The sequence below is a fragment of the Marmota monax genome, unplaced genomic scaffold (genome assembly GCF_021218885.2).
Source record: "Marmota monax isolate L192 unplaced genomic scaffold, Marmota_monax_Labrador192_F-V1.1 WCK01_AAM20220418_F8-fsc00004, whole genome shotgun sequence".
NCBI classification, from domain to species: domain Eukaryota; kingdom Metazoa; phylum Chordata; class Mammalia; order Rodentia; family Sciuridae; genus Marmota; species Marmota monax.
In genome coordinates this window covers 8,884,166-8,909,043 of record NW_026692881.1, presented here as the reverse complement: position 1 = coordinate 8,909,043, position 24,878 = coordinate 8,884,166, and the positions used below count along the sequence as shown (strand labels likewise).

General features: G+C 34.7%; 1 protein-coding gene across 1 annotated transcript in view; it reads right to left on the bottom strand.

The window, feature by feature from the left end:
• Positions 1-3,560: 3,560 nt before the first annotated feature.
• The window catches only part of Tnks2 (tankyrase 2), a 60,812-nt gene continuing 39,494 nt past the window's right edge, over positions 3,561-24,878 (bottom strand). Inside the window, exons 16-27 of the mRNA XM_046449951.2 lie at positions 24,333-24,552; positions 21,177-21,286; positions 20,337-20,525; positions 18,136-18,388; positions 16,841-16,923; positions 15,485-15,605; positions 14,033-14,130; positions 12,955-13,029; positions 10,414-10,519; positions 8,909-9,095; positions 6,572-6,728; positions 3,561-5,918 (exon numbers count right to left, since the gene is read on the bottom strand). Of these exons, the coding sequence (XP_046305907.1) occupies positions 5,856-5,918; positions 6,572-6,728; positions 8,909-9,095; positions 10,414-10,519; positions 12,955-13,029; positions 14,033-14,130; positions 15,485-15,605; positions 16,841-16,923; positions 18,136-18,388; positions 20,337-20,525; positions 21,177-21,286; positions 24,333-24,552 (1,662 nt within the window). The 3' untranslated portion in view covers positions 3,561-5,855. The remainder of the gene's footprint in view (positions 5,919-6,571; positions 6,729-8,908; positions 9,096-10,413; positions 10,520-12,954; positions 13,030-14,032; positions 14,131-15,484; positions 15,606-16,840; positions 16,924-18,135; positions 18,389-20,336; positions 20,526-21,176; positions 21,287-24,332; positions 24,553-24,878) is intronic.

The following is a 24,878-nucleotide window of genomic DNA, read 5'->3' as shown; positions in this document are numbered from 1 at the left end:
GAGTATAAAGTTAATTAAAAAAAGATTGATATTTGGCCCTCTTAAGATTTCATTAGAACAAAAGGACTAGTGGTTAAAAGTTTTAAAATTCCTGACAACTGGGAAAACTGAAACCTAGTCCTGAGTGTTCAGTGAAATGTTAAGTATGATAAATAGTTAACTGCCAAGTATAGTAGCCTTTCTACTTACAAATAAGAAGCAGTTGTAAGGGTTGGAGATATAACTCTATGATAGAGTGTTTACCTTATCAAGCAGGAAGTCCTAGGTTCAATCTCCAGTACCACAAAAACAAATTTAAAAAGAGGCTTAACACTTCCATCATTTCCCAATTCTATTATGCTCATTTGTGGTTTCTCTTCCTGCTGGTGTTGTTCTACTAGATTTTGTTTGCAGGTATTTTAAAGAATTGTGCATTAACAGCCATTCTTTTAGTATTACCCTATTGCTGTACTTTGAAAATTGGAGGCTTGTGGCTCAGGAGCCTGAGGCAGGAGGATCGCAAGTTCAAAGCCAGCCTCAGCAAAAGCAAGGTGCTAAATAACTCAGTGAGAGCCTATCTCTAAATAAAATAGGAAAGAAGGCTGGGGATGTGGCTCAATGGTTGAGTGCTCTGAGTTCAATCCCCAGTACCCTCACCCTGCCAAAATTGGAACTTGTTTTTTTCCACTCTAGAACAGTTGAACATTGAAACTATCTGCTCATTACTTAATGGGCTGTCAGAATTTACTTATGTAACTCTTCCAGGAATTGTTTGGGACCATTTTTTGATAGCATCTCTCTGTTTCTTCCTTGGCATCTGGTTTATTTTGCTCTTTTCTGGGGTTCTGATAATTTATGCTTTACTAAAATACTACCCTAGGATTTATCTAAGGTACATTTCCAAATTTATTGGCACAGAGCAGAGCAAAATCCTTCAAAGTTCTTTAAAAAATTTTCTCTATACTTGTGGTTACAGAGATAGGGTCTTGCTAGATTTCCTAAACTGGTGCTGAACCTGTGATCCTCCTGCCTCAGCCTCCCAAGCCATTGGGATTACAAGAGTGTGCCACAAAGCCCAACCCATTTTAATATTTTACATCGTAAATTTATTTTTCTTGATTATCTTATCTATTTTATTTCCTTAAAATGCAATTTTTGTGTTCATTTTTTCTACTTGTCTTTCTTTTCTTTTTTCCCTTGTAGTGCTGGGGATTAAACACAGGGGCACTTTACCACTGAGCTATATCCCTTTTAATTTTTTGAGACAAGGTCTTATTTAGTCATCCAGGCTGTCCTTAAATTTGCAGTCCTCCTGCCTCAGTCTCTCAAGTAGCTGGAATTACAGGTGTTTGCCACCATACCTGGTCTAATGGTTCCTATTCCTTCTTTTACCCTGGCCCACCATCACTTAAAAACATTACTATTCTGGGACTGGAGTTGTAGCTCAGCAGTGGAGCGCTTATCTAGCACATGTGAGGTGCTGGACTCAATCCTCAGCACCACATATAAATAAAATGAATGTATTGTGTCCACCTACAACAAAATATTAAAAATTATTATTCCATAGTTATTATGCTACTTTGTGGGATGCCAATCTTCCAATATTGAGTCTATTGACTTGTGTTCCAAACGAACTGCTGTGAATTTTGGATGACAGTGTCTGTGGGGCTTGTTTTTACTCTAGGAAGACATGCAGCTTGGGTTTGGGTATGTTTTCCTTGTCCAACCAGGTTGTCAGGTTCTCAGCAACTAGGGATTTATATTTGGCCCTCTTAAGATTTCTTTAGAACAAAGGGACTAGTGGTTAAAAGTTTTAAAATTCCTGACAACTGGGAAAACTGAAGCCTAGTCCTGAGTGTTCAGTGAAATGTTAAGTATGATAAATAGTTAACTGCCAAGTACAAAGCTTAGTGGTATATATGAATGATCATTTAGTTCTCGAAATAACCCTGAGGTAATAAGCACAATCAAACTTATAAAGATTATGTAATTTATTTGAGATCAAGATTGCACAGTTGGCAAGGAGTAGGAATTCAAATTCAGATCCATCTGACCAACCAATCACTTAATCACTATTTGTTCACTCACTCAACAAAAAATTTACTGAGGTACTATATGCCAGACTGCTAGGTGTTAGTTCCATTGATATACAAAACAGATAGCGTTGTGAAACCTTTCAAATGATTTGCGAAGAATTTTTTTCTTAATTTCTTATCTGCTACAGACCAATATTTTTGAAAATATTAAATAAATATATTGCAGGAACATCAAGTTGTTTAAAAAGTTTATTTCCTCCCCGCTTTTTTTGTGATGTTGAGGATCAAACTCAGAGCTTTCATTGTGTACTACACTGAGCTACACCCCCAGCCCTGTCTTTACTTTTTATATTCGTCTCTCTCCAAGGGCAGGTAATAAAGAGTTTGCAGACCCATAGCCATAGGCAGACCACACTTTTGTATAGCAATGATCAACATTATGTTGGCTATTTTGGGAGCTGGGTATATCTGTGTCATGGGGAGGAAGACTGTGAGTGGATGACGAAGTGAATGAGTGACAAAGACATTTCTAATAATGGTGTCTTGTACTGTGAACAAAAAAACTTCTTAAGTAGAGTATAATTATTTTAGGTCACAGCCTGCCTGTTCTAGGAAGCATAACTCAGAAGACAGAAAAAGGCCATGTTACAATCTAACTTTATAGAAATCTGACAGTTCTCCTAGTTGCTTAGTACTATTTCTCCTACTTGCTTCCTCTGTCACTCTAGTCCTCTAATAGGACAGGACAGTAGGTAAAGGCACAGTCAGGAGTACTAATCATAAGAGCTTTGGGAAATTTATTTGCATGTTTTCTTGCTTCATTAACCTGCAAACAATTGGATCACATCATACATTGGCATGCACGCTTAGGAAATAGTAAACATTTCAATATTATCTTAAATGAAGCAGGAAGATAAAAGATAAAGCTGCTGAAATGTATTTCAAAGCCAGACTTAAGAATTATTTGCACCATCATTTTCTTATTATGGTCAGTAAAGAATTGATCACACACACGGTCACTTAGCATATTGAAATATAAAATACATAACACTATTATACTTTCTTTTAAGAGAAAAAAAAATACCACTAACTTCGAGATTTAGAAGCTTATCAGTAATGTTTTTATATGGCATAGAAAAGAAAAATATATTCCTTTTTATAAGTTAAAAAGACTGATTTCCAGGAATGAGTTTTAAGGTTTAACTGAAAGTTGTGTTGGATGGTCTAAATGTCTAAAAGCATCTTACAGCTATTTTTTTTTAAATTTTTTTCCGGGTGGTCTTCCGCATTAAACTCAGGGTCTTGCACATGCTAGGCAAGTGCTCTACCAATGAGCTATACCCCAGCCCATAGCTATTTTAATCTTAATGTATCTGAGTACACATGGCCACAACATTCAATATTTTAGACTTTAAACTGTACTCTTCATCACTATTACTTAGAACTACACGTTGATTTCTATTTGTGGTTGTTATAATCTCAATCCATTTTCTCAAAGACCATTCAACACGTTTATACTACACCAGTAATTAACATGCTACCCAGTAAAACAAGTGAACAGTTTATTAAGAATTAAATGAGGGGGTATGGAATGTGATACAGTACAAGACACTCAAGATGGGTATAATATTACTACTCACACAAAAAAATTAAATCTCACTTAAAAAAAAATCACAAGAAAAAAGAGAAAGCAATTCCATCATTTTAAAAGTAAGATATTTCATGCAAAGCACTAAAAAATTCCCCCCAAATCCCAATCTCCCAATAAACAAAAAGCTACCTGAAAATATTGCCATGCTAACATATTAACCACAATATAATCATTCATGGAAAAACACACTAAGTAAGCAATGGATTAGATGAAATAACACAGTTCACAATATTGTAAACTTATAGACCACAATGGTTTACATGACACACAAATCCAAAATTACTCAAAGGGTGAGTGATATGGCCTAAATGTTGATAACAAGATATGTAAATATAAATCCATTAATTCATCTTATTATTCTCTAATTATAAAACCTAGAGGCCTAGAGAACCTGAAAAATGTATAGAAAATTTGGCATACTCCATTTGTATTCTTAGAAATGACTTTAGGATCATATTTGCAATTAGTAGAGAGCTGTATAAAAGCATTTCAAGGTCAAGATTTGACCTCTTAACTAATGATCACAATTTATATCATAGAGATGACTCCACAAATGCATTTACTTTGACTCTTATTCAGAACAAGAAACATGACTTTCTAGCACTTTATATACAGGTTACTGCAAAGGCCAGTTAATTTAGAGACTGAATAAAATGTAAAACAAAGGTGAATTGACACAGAGAGTGAAGTGGAACGTCCTCATTGATAAGGGCTTAGGTGGATAAAAATCTTTCCTTGACTTCTGAGGGAGCTAGAACAGGTAAAATAGAATGCCAAGCCATTATGCATGTTTCTATACCAGGATGCCCAAGTATGCTTTGTAGAAAAGATAATTTCACTTCTGAAAATAGGAATGGCATTTTATGGAATAGCAATTCCCTCCACAGCTGCCAAACTGGACACAAGTTTGGTCACCACGTGGTGCACAAATGAAAGCATATTTCCAATTAAGCACTGTGTTATACAGAGGCAACCCAGGATCAGAAAGTACCTGTCTCAATGCACTTGCCCATTCAGGGGCCAAGGAAAGACTGAGACATTTACATTCATGGTTCTGGGTTCAGTTTACCCATGATGTATAGATTGGCTATAAATATAACAATAAGATTAAAAAAAAAAGAGCATAAACAAACAACACTTAGGATAAAAAAATTACCCACTCCTATTTGCTATCCTCCTCCCTTTAGATTTAAGGTAATTAGAACCAATCAGGCAATTATCCAGGATTACTTTTTTCCAACTCTGAAATTTAATTTCCTATTTACATTCCATGAAAAGAATACCATAATTGTTCAAAAGTTAAGATTTAACCTCTCTACAAAAACAGAAGCATTTGCTCTAATTGTCACAGAATGACACTGGAAAAATTTCCTAAGTAAAACCTAGAGTTTGAGGCCAGAAAAGAAGCTTCTTTAATAACCAGGACCTATCATAGTTAAGAGCTCTTTGGAATGTGTGTCTAATACATACAAAGGCATCACAAATTAAATCCCCAGAGTATTCATAATGTTCTTAAATGAGAAAGATTTCTAATGAGAGAGAAATGCTTTCATCAGTAAATTAAATCTGATAAATTAATCTTTGCCAACTAAGTTTCTACTAACAACTCAACATAGCCTCTGGAATCAAATATAAAGATCACTCAATCAGTATAATGCAAGATGAAGTACAGATGAGCAATACATATGAAAAATTTTGTAAACCGCTGTAGTTCTAAAACAGTAGATTTATATTACAAAGCAATGTAAATAAATATTGGGCTAGTACAAAAGCTCTTATTTACAGTTTTACAAATGAAATTGTATTCAGTGTAAATGCTGTGTTTTAAAGAACACAGTACTGTATTAGTAAAATGAGTTCTGTTGAGGGCATTACAGTTTCTGTTAGAATCAATGCATGACGTATAAAAGGTTCAAGTTAACTGTTTATAATTCGGTACAGACAAACCCAGTTTAAACTGGAATGACATCTGTTAAAGTGCTGAAAAACAGGAAATATTTAGAAAACACTGTACATTATTAAAGCTTTATCAAGTCAGAATGTTAAATTTCTTTCACATTTTTTATCCTTTTGCCATAGGTCTGGAAGCAAGATGAATTTTTCCAGCAAAGGAGAAAAACTTAAGAGGCCACCAGCTGCTTCGGTGATTTTAGGTTTAGGGGAATTAGTTTCCTTCCTCAAACAACTATTTATCCATCAACCATACCTTCAGGCCTCACAATCTGGTAGGTAATTAAATATTCAGGATAAGCCTAGAAGAGAAAGATTAATTCAAATATAGATAAACAAAACTTTTTGAAAGATAAAGAGAACTTCCTTAAGGATTCCTAATCTTTAGGGAGGAGGTCCTAAATTAGCCTTATAGATCAGAATCATCTAGGGCCCTTTCTCAAAACATCCTAACCTTAACTCCAGTTAATCATCCCTTAAATTCTCAATCAGCAGGTCTAAGTTAATATTAACTACATGCTTGTTTTTATTAACTGAAGTGATTCCAATACCTATCCCCTACTGAGAATGCTGTTCTAGAACAAGTTTTCACTCAGAGCAGGAAAAAAATTATATACTTCTGAGCTACAGATAGATTTTTTTTTTGTGTGTGTGTGTGGGTCTGGGGATTGAATCCAGGGCCTTGCACATACAAGGTAAGCACTCTACCAATTGAGCTATATGTCCAGCCCTAGATTTAACTTATTGAAAGCAGAATTTTGGTTAGAAAGAAAAAACACAGTAGTTAGTTCTTATTTGTAACTTCTCAAGCCTGTAATTATTCCCAAATAAAAATTTCAAAAAAATCTAGTTCTCAAAGAAGTATGTTTTGTCAATATAAGAGATGGTAAGATTAAGAGATTAGTAAGAAGTTGAAAAGTCACACTTTTGAAGATAACAAATAAAATGGAATTACCTGTTCTCCTCTATAAATGACATATTCAGCTAATGCTAGGCCATTTACACTGGGCCGACCAGTGACTGAGTGATGACCTGGAGGAGAGTGTGCCATCTTCATTGCACTGAACTGCAGAAAAGACTTTCCCAAGGTTACCCGACAAAAGAGCAGCTGCCTATAACATAAAAAGGAAAAGATCAGCCTGGAGACAAAATTCATACACCAACATAACAATTTTTTTTGTATGTGTGTCTATACTAAAAAAATCCATTTACATATAAACACAACTGTTTGCTTTGCTCTGCTATGGATAGAACTCAGGTCCTTGAGACAGGTAGGCAAGAGTTTTACCACTGAGCTACATCCCAACTGCTAAATACCTGTTTTTATCATTTTATCTTCAAAAGAACTTTGTAAAATTACCTTCTACTACTCTTTTTCCTTTTTTTTTTTTGGTACTGGGTATTGAACCCAGAGGCACCTGAACACTGAACTACATCCCAGCCCATTTAATTTTTTATTTTGAGACAGAAATTCACTAAGTTGGTTAGGGCTTCATTAAGTTGCTGCCTCAGCCTCCTGAGATGCTGGGATTACAGGTGTGTGCCACTGTCCCAACTTCTACTGCTCTTACTAGTGAAAGAAATCTGTCCATTTAGTTAATTCTTATTTTAACTACAAGACTGAAAAATGGAGTAACTACCATTTTATCTTTATTCCAGTAAAAACACAAATTTTTTATTTTGAGACATGGTCCTGCTAAGTTGCAGGCATGTGCCACTGTGCCCAGCTTGTGTATTGCTTTTCTTACTCAACTTAGTTTTTTTGAGTTTTGGCCACAAATCTAGTTTATTCACTTTATTGCTTTTGGGATACATTTATTTCCAGACAATCAAACATTTTAAATGGTGATGTACTACAACATTGCTTACTACTAGCAATCAGAACTATTTAGCCTCCAGACTATATATAACAAGTAAAAACAGCATTCAGCTTATAGGATCCTGGGAAATTACAAGTTTCCTAAACAGTCCAATTTATGATCTAAAATAGAAGGGGTGGGAGGTCATGAACATGAATCCCTCTGTACATTTAGGGGGAAAATAACAACAAGAATAAAACAAATATACTACCACTAGCTTGTTCTCTCCAGGACTGCAGCTTTTCACCTTGGTGTAATTTTGCATTACTGGGGTTTGAATCAAGCACCCTACCACCGAATGATATCCCCATCCCTTTTTATTTTTTAATTTTGAAATATGGTCTTGCTAAATTACCCAGGCTGGCCTCAAATCTGTGACTATCCTGCCTCAGCCTCCCGAATGGCTGGGATTACAAAGTGTGTATGGTGAAATTCAAGTGAGTTTTAATTATCTCTCTTCCAGTAGCAATATTATTAACTGGGGATCCAGGATCATATTATAGTGGAAAGGAGACTCCTTCAAGCATTACAAAAAATGATTGAACTTGCCAAGTAATGCCATCTAACATGTGAATATTACATTATTATTTGCAGTGCTGGGAATCAAACCAAGGGCCTGTGCATGCTAGGCAAGAGCTCTACCACTAAGCTACATCCTAGCCCCCACTACTAAATTTTTAGAGTCCAAAGTCTGTAATAAAAAATAAATATATAGGACTGGGGTTGTAGCTCAGTGGTAGAGTGTGCCTGGCACATGCGAGGCACTGGGTTTGATCCTCAGCACCATAAAAAAATAAATTTAAAAAAATATGCACATATGTGTGTGTGTATGTATGTGTGTGTGTGTGTGTATATATATATATATATGTAAATATGTATATGTATAAAATATATATGATAGAGACTTTATCATATATATACTTATATATAAGTATATATATGATAAAGTCTCTTTCGTACCCAAAGTTCTTTTCTTTTTATTTTTTAGTACTGGGATTGAATCCAGGGCCTTGAACATACTAAATAAGTACTCTACCATTAAGTTACATCCCCAACCCTTTTTAACAATCTTATTTTGAGACAAGGTCTAAGTTGCTTAGACTAGTCCCAAACTTGTGATCTTCCTGTCTCAGTCTCCCAATATTATTTTCTACTCAGTATTCTTTTATTATTTTTTATTATTAGAACATCAGGTGTTCTAATGAGTAAATGAGTTAAACAGGTCAACTGCTGAGAATCATGCTTGGCCTGTACAGGTCATTTAGTAATATCAATTATTATAATTGGTGAGAAGGCCAAAACAATGTAAAATACATCTCGTGTAGATACCTAAAGTTGTCAGACATAATGCCTTGTCCCCTAAACTTTCCAAATATGTAATCAGTTCTTATCTGATTCTTATCAAAATAAATGACAACAAGTGAGACTCTTACCTGTGGCAAATGTAACAAGATCTATCTTTGTGAACTGGACATCCAGTACCTCCTCCAATTCCATATACATACTGATTGCTTTTGGAAGAGTTTTCAGCAAAATAAATCCCAGCTCCAAACATGCCACCTATATACGCATGCCTTTCATCAAAGCCTTTATGGATAATTGCATTCACAAAGGGAGACCCTGAAATACACATAAATTGGTAACAACAATTTGAAAATTTATCTTAGAAAAAGCTAAGTCCTCTTAGAAATTTCTAATTAATTAACTATTATTATTATTTTTTGGTGCCAGGGCCTTACATATACTAGCCAAGTGCTCTGCCTCTAAGCCATACATACACATAACCCTAGAAGGTAGATCCTTAAACATGTAACGACATAGTACTAGCACAATAAAGCTAAAACAAAAAGGAGTAAAAAGTTAACTGTCAGCTGTTTCAATCAAACTAGTGATTAATCAAAATCAGCGCCCCTTGTTTGTCAAGGGACAAAGAAACACACTGAATTTCACATAACAGAAATACAGATAAATTACTCAGAATAGGATGCATACATTTTTTTATAGGTGATTTCCAGGCTTTTATTTTAGAATAAAGAAATCCTAATGTCAATTAGTGTTTTCAATAGGGTGAGTGGTTAAGATGCCAAAGGACAGATTTACTAAAAAACAGATTACCTGAAATATCAATGCAAGAGTTATTAGATTCCAGTTCCCAAATTCATGCAAATCCAGAATGAAGTCTCATAATTCATCTAGTATAGCAAGCTGAATGCAAAAAGTTTTACAATGTTGCCTACTATCTGCATTTTTTCTAGATATCAAAAGTGGCCTAAGGAGTCTGTGTCATATTCTCTTCTTTACACCTCTTGTCCTGTCTTCCATCATCTGCTACACAAGATTTATATTCATCTATAAACGCAGCACTTTTTCCTTTGTATGTCAAGAAAAGGGCTGCAGCCAGAGGAAGTTGTGGGAACCAGACCAGGGAGTGGAGGGAGGATGGGGGTGGGAAAACCTAAACTAACAGAGGTAAGTGATTAATCAAAATCAATACCCCTTTTTATCAAGGGACAGTAAAATGTTAAATTCCACTTGACAGAAATACAGACAAATTAACTCAGAGAGGATGCAGCACACGTTCTTTACAGGTGATTCCAGGCTTTATTTTAATTCCATCAAGTAGTTAAAAGCGTAAAATCTATTCCCAGTGTGATATTAGGCAAAACTCATTACATAAAGGGGGGGGGGGGACCAACCATGAATAGTTGACATTCCTATTTCTGTTTTTCCATCATGTAATCTTATTTATAAACAATCCATTATAAAATATACCAATTCAAAACAACTTGACATAAATGTAAGTATACAAGTTAGAGAAATATTGGGTGTATTTATAAAAATGACAGGTAGAATATAGATGCATTATTATTTTGTATCTGACAAAACCTATACTAATGTGGAGGAGCACTGTAGTAGGGTTGGGGGAAAGTAATCTTACCATGAAATAGCATTCTTTCATTTGCATGATTGTGGTTTTCTTCAGAAACTTCTTTTCTCCGGTGAGTGTATCGTTCCCACAGTTTCTTATTACAAACTTTCTGAATCTATAAAAAATAAACCAGAAAAATAAAATCTTTAGGTCTTAGTAACTACCTACTTCTTCATCTTTTTTTTTTTAATATTTATTCTTAAGTTTTTTTTTTTTAGGTGGATGCAACATCTTTATTTTACATTTATGTGGTGCTGAGGATCGAACCCAGTGCCTTGTGCATGCTAGGCGAGCACTCTACCTCTGAGCCACAACCCCAAGCCCCTACTTCTTTATCTTAACCAAAAGTTGGGCCATATATTTAGCCAAAAGGGAGGCACAACTTCTTTCTAAAATGTAATATATATATTAGTCAACTAAAATTATTATGTCTTAACCATAAAGCTGGGAGTATAGCTTTATTTTAAAAATCAACAACTTCAAAGAGAAAAAGGCTACATACACATGGCCATACATGAAGGGATCAAGAATACTGTTAACTGATTAAAATATCCCAACTTTGGGTTGGGGCTGTGGCTTAGTGGTGGAGCACTTACCTCATGCATATGAGGCACTGGGTTCAATCCTAAGCATCACAATAAACAAACAAACAAACAAATAAATAAAAAAACGTATTGTGTCCATCTACAACTAAAGCATAAAATATTTAAAAAAAACTTCAATTTTAAAATTATCTAAATTTCAAATTATTGCTAAAATAAAAAATAATTACCAAATATTTTTAAATATATATATTTTTTTGTTGTCAATGGACCTTTATTTATTTACATGTGGTGCTGAGAATTGAACCCAGTGCTTCACACATGCTAGGGAAGTACTGTACCACTGAGCCACAACCCCAGCCCCCAAAATTGTTTTAAAAATGCATCTAAATCAAACATGCTGAGTTCTATAATGTATTAGGAAGAGAACAGTGATCTTTTTTCCCCCTACTGTATCCGGCTCAAAGTGCCCACTAAGTCTGTTTTTAATAAAAAAAAAAAAATATTTGAAGTAGTCACACACAAAAAAAACATTCTTAAAATGCAAACACACACTCCTATTCCTCCTTTTATCTTCCAATTTCAAAAATTTTTGTCTGGAAAAGATTTAAAGATGAATGCAGGTCTCATTTGTTGGTCAAAACTCACAATCCTAGTGTTGTTGTTTTAGCTGTTTTAAAGATGATACAGCCCCCTGGTGGTCCCTAGAGCATACCCGGGAGCTGATGAGTTCTAGTTTGGCTCAACACAATTCAAAATATTGCCACAGCCATAATCAAGGACCCTAACTGGCAAAGCCAGATCTTATTTATGTATAAAAAAGGAATAAAAATAAACCATTTTATCACTGAAAAAAATTTAAGTATTTCACTAAAATACCTTTATAAAAGGAGGAAAACATCTTTCTCAAATCCAAATATAGTACTTTAGAAATCAAATATGTTTAACAAAACCTCTACACATAACTATGATCCCTTACTTCCATAATGTGTTCTAAATCATCAGATTTCTGATAGTATGACCACAGCAAACTAAAAATATTCAATATACATTCCCTATCTCAAAAATATCAATCTAATATTATAATAGTATATTAGTTGATACAAATCACTGAATTTTAAACTTATGTATTAGGAATACATTTGCCAGATATTCTAGCCTTAAGTCCAATTTTTACAATTACTGTTAAAAATATATCAATGTAGTTAGTACAAAATTATGATGCATCTCAAGTGGTGTATGCAGTTCTTGATTGCTATAACTAAAGGAAAGTACAACAACACTGGAAAAGGTCCTGAGAAGAGTAATTGAAATCAGTTAAGAGAGTCTTATTGTCTTAACTGATTTCAATTAACATGGCTACATACCACCATAACAACAGCAGTCTATTATTACTATGAAAGTGGAGACTTTGTCATAAACCACACAAAAATTCAGCTTTCTTACAATAAAATACATTAATAGTACTCCATATATTTAAAGTCCTTTTAATAAAGTTTGGATCTGGAATGAACCCCAGTGTTTCTCTTCTTTGCTTCCTGGCTGCCATGAGCTGAGCAGCTTTCCTCTGCCACATCCTTTTGCCATGGTATTCTGCCTTTCCTCAGGTCCAGAGCAATGGAACCAGCCAACTATAAACTGAAACTTCTAAAACTGTAAAGCAAAATAAATCTTTCTTCCTTTAAATTGTTATTGTTGGGTATTTCGGTCACAGTGATAAAAAGCTATCTAATATAGTCTTGAACCTACTGGATTTATCATTATCCTAACTTAACTCTTTAACTTCATTATGTTCAAAAAGAAATGAATTATTATTGGGCTATTAAAAATAGTAGAAGGACTTTGAGGATCTTTACTTTCCAAGGATATAGTCTTCCCCATAATAATCCTCGATGCCATGTCAAAGAACTATTAGGCTAGATAGATCATTATATTCTTACCAGTTACTTGATGTTTAAGGTTTTGGAAACTATGGTCCCAGGAAACTCTATTTTCACTAATTTATTACCTTGAGAATATTGTATCTGTTGAAGATGCCACCTGCATGACCACCATCTCTGTGTTCTCGAACTGTACTTTGCATCTGATGGAAAAATAAATGTGTTAGCCTTTTTTTTTTTTTTTTAAAGAGAGAGAGAGAAAGAAAGAGAGAGAGAGAGGGAGGGAGGGAGGGAGAGAGAGAGAGAGAGAGATTTTTTAGTTTTCAGCGGACACAACATCTTTGTTTGTATGTGGTGCTGAGGATCGAACCCAGGCTGCACGCATGCCAGGCGGGCGCGCTACCGCTTGAGCCACATCCCCAGCCCATGTGTTAGCCTTTATGTCTTTTTTGATTTGGGAAACATGCAACTTGATTCATCTGATTTTACTTTTGAGAATACAAGATAGGAAGTAACTATTAACCAATCATCCTAAAAACTATATTTACAGGTGAAAATTATGTAAAATCAAAGAAAAAGAAAATGCAAGGTGAATTAAACATATAAAAGCATACAAAAAGCAAAATGTTTTGCTCTGATTTTATCCTAATAAAGCACAATATGTATTTCACTGACAGTTGAAGTTTCTTGAGTTTTAGAATTAAATATCTTTAAACTTTGTATCTTTGTGCTCAATTCATACACATAAAGCATGTGTTACTCAAAGTGTAAGGAGGACAATGTTCAAAGATTTCAGTAGATTCTAAAGATCTTTGGAAGGAACACTAGAAGAAAATTTTCCTGGATAAACAGTATCTACTTGTTCTGGGCTTTGTCTGAGTCTCTAGGCTTTGTAATTGTTCTAATTAAAGGACAGAATGTTAGCATTTTCTTTCAAATGAAAGAAAACTCTTATCCAACAGAATTTTGTGTCAGTATCAACTGTAGTGCTGAATCAAGTAACTGGAATTGAACTTTATGGTGGGAATGGGCCTTAAATCTTAAATGCTTATTTTCAGCTTTCCAGGTGGCAAAAAGAGGAATGATTTTCAAAACCATACTGTATGTCCAAATAGGTCTGGAAACCTCCAGGCAATTTAGCAAACAGAACTAACAATATATGTGACTGAGCTATCTTTTCCATTTATTTAAGGAATATGAACATACCTCTTCCTCCACAGACTGAAACTCTTTATCATCAGGAGACAGATCTATGAGAATTGTTCCACTACCAGAGTTGTTCAAAGTTAAATATGGGTTAAGACCTATGAAATGAAATTTGAAGACAAAAAAAAAAAAAAAAAAAAAGCCAGTAAAACAACACCAACCAAAAATAAGCAACTGAATAATTTGATGCTTACTATTGATTAAAAAAAAAAAAAAATTTTTTTTTTTTTTTAATAGCTGTAGATGCACAGCATGCCTTTATTTGTGTATTTTTTTAATGTGGTGCTGAGGATTGAACCCAGTGCCTCCCACATGGAAGGCAAGAGCTCTGCCACTGAGCTACAGCCCCAGCCTTTACTACTAATTTTTATAAAATTTTTTTAGACAAGGTCTGGAGCTAAGGTTGACCTTAAACTTGTGATCCCCTTTCCTTAGCCTCCTGAATAGCCAGGGTTACAGGCATATACTGCAGCACCCACCTTAGCTTACTACCATTTTTAACAACTTTTAAATTTTGGAATATATACTTGATAGGACGGCTGTATCCTTTACCCATCTTTCCCATTGGTTTTATACCACTTCATGTAACCATAGTACAAGTGTCAGACTTCATTCGGATTTCACTAGTTTTCCTACCAATGTCGTTTTTTTTTTCCAGGATACCACACTACCACACTGCATTCAGATTACTAATTTTTGATCAGATAAGTTGTTAAGAGTTTTGTGGGAATACTTTAGAAAATCCTTTTCTTCTTTGTCTGGAACACATTTTTCCCCCTATTACTTCCTTTACCAACAGTGCAGCAGTTATATGGCCAGAACTTCAATTATAGGATGCTTCTGGCCTCAGCATAAACTCCCTCCAGTTTAACAATGAAACTAAAATGTGGTTTTTAACACCTAAAACAATACACCTTTTAATAACCAGATCTGGTAAATAGGAAGTGTTAATACCTGTTGAGTGAATGCAACTTGCCTTTTCCTTAATTACTAACATAAATGAGAAATAAAAATATCATCCAACTTTGTTTCATTTAATTTCCTTAGATGTAACATTATTTTCCAGTATTTTTATTTCAAGTGCTTTGAATTTTAGTTGTGTGAGAGACTTACTATATTATTTCACAGGCTAGCTTACTACCTAGTCATTATCTGTTATATTGGCATTATATATAAGATACTTAAGTTTCAGGTTGTTTAGAGTCACAAAATTTAAGAGCTAGAGTAACTTCACAAATCATCTCATTTTAACTTCAATTTTCAGGAACTAAAGAAATCCTCAAATTTCTGAATGGCCTACTAATTAATTAGGCTCACAAAGAGCTGAGAAAGTTTAGCAGCTGAGAAAGTTTAAACAGCTTCTTACAAACTTTTATATTATTACTTAGTATACCAAAGGCTGCCTTTATGTAAACTAATAAACTGGTAACAACAATTATGAAAATGAAATACCTTGTTGCCCAGAGATAAGTCTTTCAACTCCTTTAATTAGTTTGTGTCTATGTCCATAAGCATTGATTCCAATCTCCTTTAGCTCCTTGTGTCCCATGTCAACCAATACATCCAAAGTGATCTTACAAAAGAGAATGAAACTATTTATAGAGTGCTTATTCATTTGTTGGACATTCATCTTATATTGGTATTTTCATAATAAATTATTCATGCATTTGCTTCAAATTATTTTAGATAGCTCTGATACAAAAATAAATCCTTCACTAAGCTGAAATTAACTAAAAAGCTGGAGCAAAAATGTTGAGTCATGAATGTACCTTCAAATTAACCACACTGAGGTATATAATTTCTTCTCTATGATACTGTGTCATGAATTGAGGATCCTGGGCATGCTAAGGAAATGCTCTACAACTGAGCTACAACTTGGGCCCCCATTTCATCTCTTCTACTATATTTTTCCATCACTCCTTAACATCCAACCTGTTTACAAAATGGCTTCAATAGTTTCCCCAGAGTTTGGACTATGTTAAAGCAGTACTTATGTATCACTGTTCAAACTAACCCTTTTACCTAAAATATATTATTCTCACTTGATGAAACTGAAGTCATTCAATCCTATTTTATCTATATACCTTCTAAGAAACTATCCCTGAATAGTCCACAGTTCATGGTAATTTTTTCCTTCTTTGAATTTCTTAAATCTAAGCCACACAAAACCTTAAACTTTTCATATGGTCTTCTAGTTCCAAAACAAGATTGAAAGCTTCTTTGGATACAAGCCTACAGTAACTATATTTTCTGAAAAACAACAACAAAAATCAGTCACTATATCCTGGCAGAATACTTTAAATTGGAACTACCCAGAAAAATCCAGATGTGCAGATGGCATATTTATATACCTTTCCATAGCAGCTGACAAAATATAGGTGGTGACTGACACAACAGAATTGAACAAACAGAATCCACAGGTAACTTAATTTGAGAACTGATTAAGATAAACCTGTCATTCAAGAAAGCTATTTTATTACTACATGAGAGTCAGTTTTTATGGTCTGATAGGAAAAATGGAAAATTCCAACACCAAGCCAAATTAGAAGAGGAACTGATTTCCAGTCCTACAAAAAATATTCTTGGGGCCAGGAGTGTAGCTCAGTAGTAGCATGTGCTTAACCTGCACAAGGCCCTAGCTTCAATCCCTAGCAACAAACAAACAACAAAAAAAAACTTCAAAACCAAAACCCAATGAAACCATTCTCTCCCCAATAGTTTACAAGGCTCAAGGGATTTCAAGTATATCCTAATTTTTCCTTAAGTTTTCAAAAACACTAAACTAAGCAATACAATTCATCTACTTACCTGTTCTCTCTCAAATATATCCATTAGGTGCTCAAGTCCAAGATTCCTTACAAATTGAGTTATGCTAAAATCTACTCCTGGAACTGGGGAAGGGGGAAAGCAGAACAAAATTTCACATCATAATAATGTACAGTACATAACAATAAAGGTTTTTGATGTTCCTATTTACTTGGAGTAAGTAAGTATGAAGCAAAATATAGTCCCTTAGGATAGAATACTGTATGTAACATTAAAAATTGCTAAGACAGACCTATAAAATTTCAACATCATAACAGTTAATCTATGAGACCTTTTGTTGGGTAGAGGCTCAGATCCTGGCAGATGGAAGACTCAAGACATTTGTATCTGGAGGCAGCAACAGCCCCTAACCATTAGTTCCAGCCCCATTTTGCCCCAGCCAGTTCCATTTAGCCCCCTGAGCCATTTCTATAGGCCTTTTTTATATGCAGGCCAGACAAAGGTGGCACACTGCCAACAGGTTGCATAAGTAGGCATGTTCACAAGAAATGTTTATGACCTTGAGTACATACGCTGAATCAGTGTGTTCATGCCTTAACTATATACTTTAAATATAGCTGGCTGGAAGCCTCCATGTGAGAGCCTAACTCTAGTCATTTTGGGCCTGCCCAAAAACTTATCAGAAAGAAACAAAAAACAAAGCATAAAACAAAACAAAAGTCTCACTTTTTGTTTTAAACTTTAATTTTATTTATTTATTTAAAAATTTTTTTTTTTAGTACCAGGAATTGAATTCAGGGCGCTCAACCACTAAGCCACATGCCCAGCCCTATTTTGTATTTTATTTAGAGACAGGATCTCACTGAGTTGCTTAGCACCTTGCTGTTGCTGAGGCTGGCTTTGAACTCGAGATCCTCCTACCTCAGCCTCCTGAGCCACTGAGATTACAGGCATGCACCATTAAATTTTATTTTTAATTGTATCTTTAAAATCAACAAAACTCTTACTTTCAGGCTGTAAGTTCCTTTACAAAAAGTTTATGAAAACAAGTTCATCATTCTTACACAGGATAAGCTGAATTTTGACATCTAAAAAATTTATACTTAAACAGTAGGTGGCAACAATAAGACTCATCAACTTTCAATGTGAAAGGCAAAACTTTCATTATGAATTCTATTAATAATGTAAAGAAAACCACAAAGGGCAAAACTTATAGTCTGTGTTAATTGATTTGATATTAATAATTGTATTTAAGGCTAAAAAGTACTTTCAAGCATTCCAAATGAGAAATATGGGGCTTATGATACCAGTTAAGTTCTTTTTATACAATGTCTCACCTTCCTTTCTCTCCAAACTGGAAGCACCCTCTGTTCCACTTGAACTAACTACTGATGACAGTTCAGAAAAACTCCCAGATAAGTTGTCAAGACTGCTGGCTGCAGAAAGGCTTGATGGGCTGGATGGACCTGAAGACAGAGCATCTGCAGTGGCTCCTGGGCTTCTCATGCCATTGAGCACTTGAGGTTTATAACATGAAGGTAGAGCGGAAGGAGGCATGGCTGCTGTAAGGAGAGCACTGACATCATCTGCCTAGGGTACATTTAAATGAGATAAAATCTGTCACAGGCAAGTTTTAAAATTCTATTATAGCTAACAGAATGCAGTTAAAAATATGACAGTACACAGCAACTGTGCCTTAGAACTGGCAAAAAACTGGTAAGTACTTGATTGTTTTAAAAGTGAAGCAAACAGAATGATATTCAGCTATATTATTATTGATTATAATAAGAATATCCCTTCTAGATCAAATATAATCAAAATAAAACTATTAAATGGGGCAAACAATGAAAAAATTATAACTCTGACACCTTGATTAAAAGGCAATGATACTAATTACAAAAATATCTATTTTAAAAGGTCTTTACAACCTTATTACAATTACTCTGAAATAAGAAATTCACACTACATATGAAACTTCACCAAAGAGAATTATGTTTGCTTTTCTTAGAAAACATTCAGTGATATCTCTGTTTCTCAAAATTAAAAGATGTTTTTGTTTTGGTAACAAAGATAATCAATCTTAATCAAATCTGCCAGAATGGGGGGGGGGGAAGCCCTAAACTGACCAGTACATTAATTTGTTTCATTAGTGACATATAATCATTCTTTCACAGTGATCAATTCAGATACTAAGAAACAAACATTTAGCATGAAGTACTTTTTTTTTTAAAAAAACATTTATTTTTTAGTTGTAGGTGGACACAATACCTTTATTTTTCTTTTTATGTGGTGCTGAGGATCAAACCCAGTGCCTCATGCATGCTAGGCAAGTGCTCTTCCTCTGAGCCACAATTCTAGCCCCGAAGTACTTGTTTTCACGGTCATTTTTACTGCCTATTCCAATCCTCCTCATCTTCCCTTTCAATCTGTGCATTCTTGTGAAACTCACTGCTTGTATATAACATTTGTTTATAATAGCAGTATCATTTATTGTGTGCTTTTTCTGTACCAAATACTGTTCTAAGGACTTTAAATATATTACCTTATGTAATTCTCATACTGACCAGATATACTCCATCTCTTATAGTTGATGTATCTAAGGCCTAGAAGCTAGACAACTTGTATGACTGTACAACTCTAAGTGATAGAGCTGGAATTCTAGTCCAGGTCTGTTTGACAAGACTGTGAATATTCTCTACAGCATTCTATTTCACTGTCACTATCACTTAATACTATCTGGTAAATGAAGACGTGGGTTTACTTCTAAAGTAGCATGGAACTGAAAAGATGATTTCCTAGAAAAACAATGCTGCAAATGCAGTTGGTTTTCAGCCTGCTGAGAAAAATCTACTTAAACCTCAAATGAAGCTGAACTAAATCATCTTCTCATTGTATTGAAACAACAAAATCTCTTTCAGTAGAAAACAGTTTTAAGACTCTTCTTCCTTTCCATCTCAAAAGTGTTTCTTCTTCCTTTTCCTTTACTGCTCTGGTTAATGTACTGAGTGGGAGAGACAAGAGACCCATGGTTTGTACTATCTTGCACTGTATGCACAGTAACAGCATTTATGGAGGGCCTGGGATTGGTTGTTGTTTGTTTGTTTTTTTTGGTACTGGGAATTGAACCCAGGGCACTCAAACACTGAGCCACATTCCTATCCCTTTCTGTATTTTATTTAGAGATAGGTCTTGTTAAGTTGCTTGGAGCTTTGCTAAATTGCTCAGGTTGGCTTTGATCCTCCTACCTCAGCCTCTCAAGTTGCTCAGTGTATAGGAGTGCGCCACAGTGCCCTGGCCTGGAATTGTTTTGTTTCTCCACTATGTAAGCAGTTTTAGTGCTCTTTTCCCCATCTCCAAAGTACAAAATAGTATAGTACTATATAACTGATATCATACCAAAGAGATCCTGAAGAGTAGGCTAAAAACCATATTTTGCCACATTTACTATGAAGACTTTTTTTTTTTTTTTAAACATATATCAAGTGAATTTTAAAAGGTCAGGCAAGCATTGAGATTTTTCCAAGAGCCCATCACTTACTGAAACTAAATCTAAAGGTGTTTGTCCTTCCTGATTTTTAAGAGTAGGATCAGCTCCGTGGGCCAACAATAAAGCACAAAGCTGTGTTCGTCCCTTTTGGGCTGCTTCATGCAAAGGTGTGAAAGCCCATTTGTCCGTGGCATTGACACATGCATTATACTTTATTAGTAAAGCTGCCACATCTACATGCTGTAAAAGAAAATACTTCTGTTACAGTCTGAAACATTATCACATTTTAGTTCTTAAGAAGAAACTAGTTCTGTACCTACCCCCATATTTTCAAACTAACTTTGGAAATGAAAAGTAAAGCTGTTTCTCTCCAATATCATAACTTACGGGTAGTTGTTTAAAAATTATAGTAGCTATTTCAGTAACTTGAGAGACTAGAAAATAGTTAAGAATTCTACAGAGTTGGAAGCAACTTTAATGACTTTTAACTTAATCTTGTGTTATAACTGCTGAATATCAATGTATAAACTAACACATTCTTTAATTATTCAAACTTTATCACTGACATTGGTTAATAATGATAACATCCTTGATTGTTTTAAGATAGGAGTGTACATCTCAATCTCTACAGATTTCTGTGAAACACTGTGAGTTTTCTGGGCACCAAAAAATAAATAAAACAAAACCACCATCTCACCGAAACTAAGAGGTGAAAAGGAAGGTAATAAAACAAGTGACAACAAATTGAAAACTAAAATTTGGAACTTATTTGAACTTTATAGTTACTTCCTTGAAAATAAGAAACTCAAACAAAATTTCATATGAACTGCAATACTGACTTTCACATTGAAAATTCCATAGGATTTTTTTTTTAAAGACAACATAACTTACCCCATAAGATGCTGCATTATGTAAAGGAATAAGTCCTCCTTTGTCTTGCGCATTCACATCAGCTCCATGTTGTAACAAATACTCTGCAACTTCTAAATTATTATAACCAGCTAATTTAGAAAAGAAGTAACATTACTTTTACTTATAAATTTAAAAAAGTCCAACATAAACTCACACAGCTATAAATATTTATACAGCACAGACATCACTGGAAAAAAAAAGATTTTTATATAAATCTGAAATTCTTGAGTCCACAAAAATTTATCTTTTTGAAAAAATTTCCCACTGGCCTCAAAAGTTGGAAGCTTTTGGTGATAACATCCATTTGTTTTAGAGACTTTCAGAATTATATTGATTGATTTGCTTATATTTTGCCATTTAAAACCTGCCTTTCCGTTTACTACAACTTCCTAACCTCAGGTCCATGGTTTCAAAAGGCTGCAAGTCATAGACATCCAATCATAAAAAGTCATGTTAGGAATACAAGTAGCTGTAAGGCAGGAGGAAGCACACCGGAGTGGGCCTCAGGGTAGTACTCTTCTTCCCCAGAGGGTTGTAAAGACATGTTTTTTTTTTTGGAGGTGGGGGTTACCAGGGATTGAACTCAGGGGCACTCGACCACTGAACCACATCCCCAGCCCTATTTTGTATGTTATTTAAAAAAGACAGGGTCTCACTGAGTTGTTTAGCACCTCATTTTTTGCTTAGGCTGACTTTGAACTCACTATTCTTCTGTCTCAGCCCTCTTAAGCCACTGGGATTACAGGTGTGTCCAACTGCGCCCAGCAAGACATGCTTTTTATACAGAAAACTTAGGGGTACATATTTCCAAAAGACATGAAGTAAAGCTTAGTATTTTGGAAACATGCTATAAACTCCTAGCTATTACTTGTGAGCTATCTCAGTAAATACTTTTATGAGAAAGCATATTTTATTTTGACACATAGAAAACAAATCTAGAACTTAACTTTGCCAATATAAAAACAGATAACACTTGACTTGAAAATTGTTCAAAATGTTTTATTCATATTTTTATTGTAGTTTTTATCCTTTTGAAGGAGGACCTAAAGCGCAGAATTTAAAAAGATCAAGAAAAACAAAACCATAAAATTCCCTTAAATTTAGCATTACACTGATTAACAGTCCTTCTAGATTTCAATTTAATATTATATCTTCTAGGTATACTACTTAACACTGCATAAGTAGGCCAACATATTTTGTGTACATAACCTGTTTGTGACTTACAACGACAACATGGATTTTAACAGTAATGTTAAATGTTTTAGATAAGCCACAATAAAGATATAAAATCTCATATAAATATATACAGCAAAATTTCTAACCAGAGGTCAGGTCATAGCTTCTCTTGCAAACTTCTGATAGTGGAAGTGGTAAGGCTTTCTTACCCTATTAGCATTTATGGCTTATAACTTCCAAAATGCACCAAAAGACACATGGATAAAGAAATTAATTTTCTTGGACACCGTAGTCCAAATTTACATGAAGTTGATAATTTAAAGGTAGAAATAAGGGCTGAGGATATAGCTCAGTTGGTAGAGTGCTTGCCTGGAATGCACAAGGCCCTGAATTCAATCCCCAGCACCACGAGAAAAAAAAAGACAAAAATAAAACAAAACAAAAAATTATCATTTTAACTTTTTTCCCCAAAGTATTGGGGACTGAACCCAGGGTGCTTTACACTGAGCTATATTGCCAAACCTTTTAATTTTTAATTCTGAGGCAGGGTCTCACTAAGTTGCCCAGACTGGCCTCAAACTTGTGATCTGCCTGCCTCAGCTTCCCAAGTAGTTGGGATTACAGGTATGCACCACTGTGGATAAAATTATGTTTGTTTTTTCTTTACAGTGCCAGCAACTGAATCTAGGGCCTTGTACATGCTAATCAAGTGCTCTAACACTGAACCCCTAGCTTCTTGAAAACTATCTTTGAAATGTTAGCAACACATTAAGTTATACTGTAAGACTGAAATAAACTACATATTTTTCTCTTATACCAAGCAGCAGTAATAACTGCACTACTTAATTTTTTTCTTTTGTTTAAACCACGTTTAGACAACTGTGTGCATGATGAAACTTTACTGAGATATTAGCTGTAGCTAGCCCAGTGATTTTCAAGGCCTATTCTTTGTCATCTGCCATAAAGCTGAAAAAGCTGCCCTGATACTACATCACTGTTCAACTGGACTAAAAAACAATGGTAGTCTGTGCCAATTTTATGAGTGAAAACTTAGAACAAATGTTATGGACTGAACTGTGTTCCCCCAAATTCTTTTGGGGTCATAGACCTAACCCCAGTAACTAGAATATGACTGTATTTGGAGACTGGGTTTTTAAAGAGGTAATTAAATTAAAATGAAGCTGTTAGGGTAGGCCCTAATCTGATCTGACTAATATTCTGATAAGACCTGCTGACATCTAAATCTTGAACTTTAAGCTTCTATACCTGTGAGAAAACAAATTTCTGTTGTTTAAAGTCATCTAGTCTTTGGTATTTGGTTATGAAAGTTCTTTTTCTTGCATCTTCAGGGCTTTCTATTTTTTATTTTGAGATAGGGTTTTACTAAGTTGCTGGAGCTGGCCTTGAATTAGTGAGTTTCCTGCCCAAGCCTCCTGAGTAACTGGGATTAGAGGTGTGTGCCACCATGGTTGGCTGGATTATGGCAGTTTCTTGCAAAGTAAAACAAGGAATAACTTTGGTAAGGTTTATATTACTTTTGAAACTTTTTAAAGATTTTTTTTTCTTATATCTGTTCTTAGCAGTTATCATCAGAATGAAAAGCTTTAGTATCCCACGAGGAAGGCTGACTCAAGCAGGCATATATTTCAAAACTCACTCATCAAAAATGATTCAAACAATATAGTGAACTAGAGTGAAAGATGCCAAAGTACATGGTGACTGGTATAGCCTGTTTGAATTGTTCTTATTGATGCAACATACTAGTACTGAAATGAACTGGAATTTAGCTAATAGCTTGAAGAATGGTTGCCCTGTATAAATACATGAAAGAGTATATAATGGTGGCATTAAAAGACATTTGATCTGAATCTTTCAAATTTAGTTCAAATTTAGAAATATTTCACTCAGGTAAAACCAATCTCATCACTAGCCAAAATATATGAAACTTCATTCACTTACCTGCTAAATGTAAGGGTGTAGAATGTCGGCCTTGGGTATCACGGCAATTTACATTATCAGGAGAAGACAACTTCTTGACTCTGGCCAAACAACCTTTCTTGGCAGCATCAAGCAGAGCTGCATCTCCTCGAAGTAGATCTTGGATATCTGTATCTCCATCTTTAACAAGATCCAAAGGAGTATTCCCATCCCTGTTTTTCTTTGTAGGGTCTGCACCATGCTAGGCATGTGAAAAATAGGAAGGGAGGAGAAACTGGCTTAAGTGTGCCCTTTATCAACGAGAAAATAGTCAAATGTAACCATACAAAGAACATCAATTTATACTGAGACTCTACCTTAAAGATTAAAACGACTATTAAAACTTAACCCAAGGAAAGATGGTGGAATGAGACAGACATCATTATCCTAGGTACATGGATGACTGCACAAAGGGTGTGACTCCACATCGTGTACAATCAGAGAAACAAAAAGTTGTGATCCATTTGTGTACAATGAATTGAAATGCATTCTGCTGTCATGTGTAACTAACTGGAATAAAAAAAAATT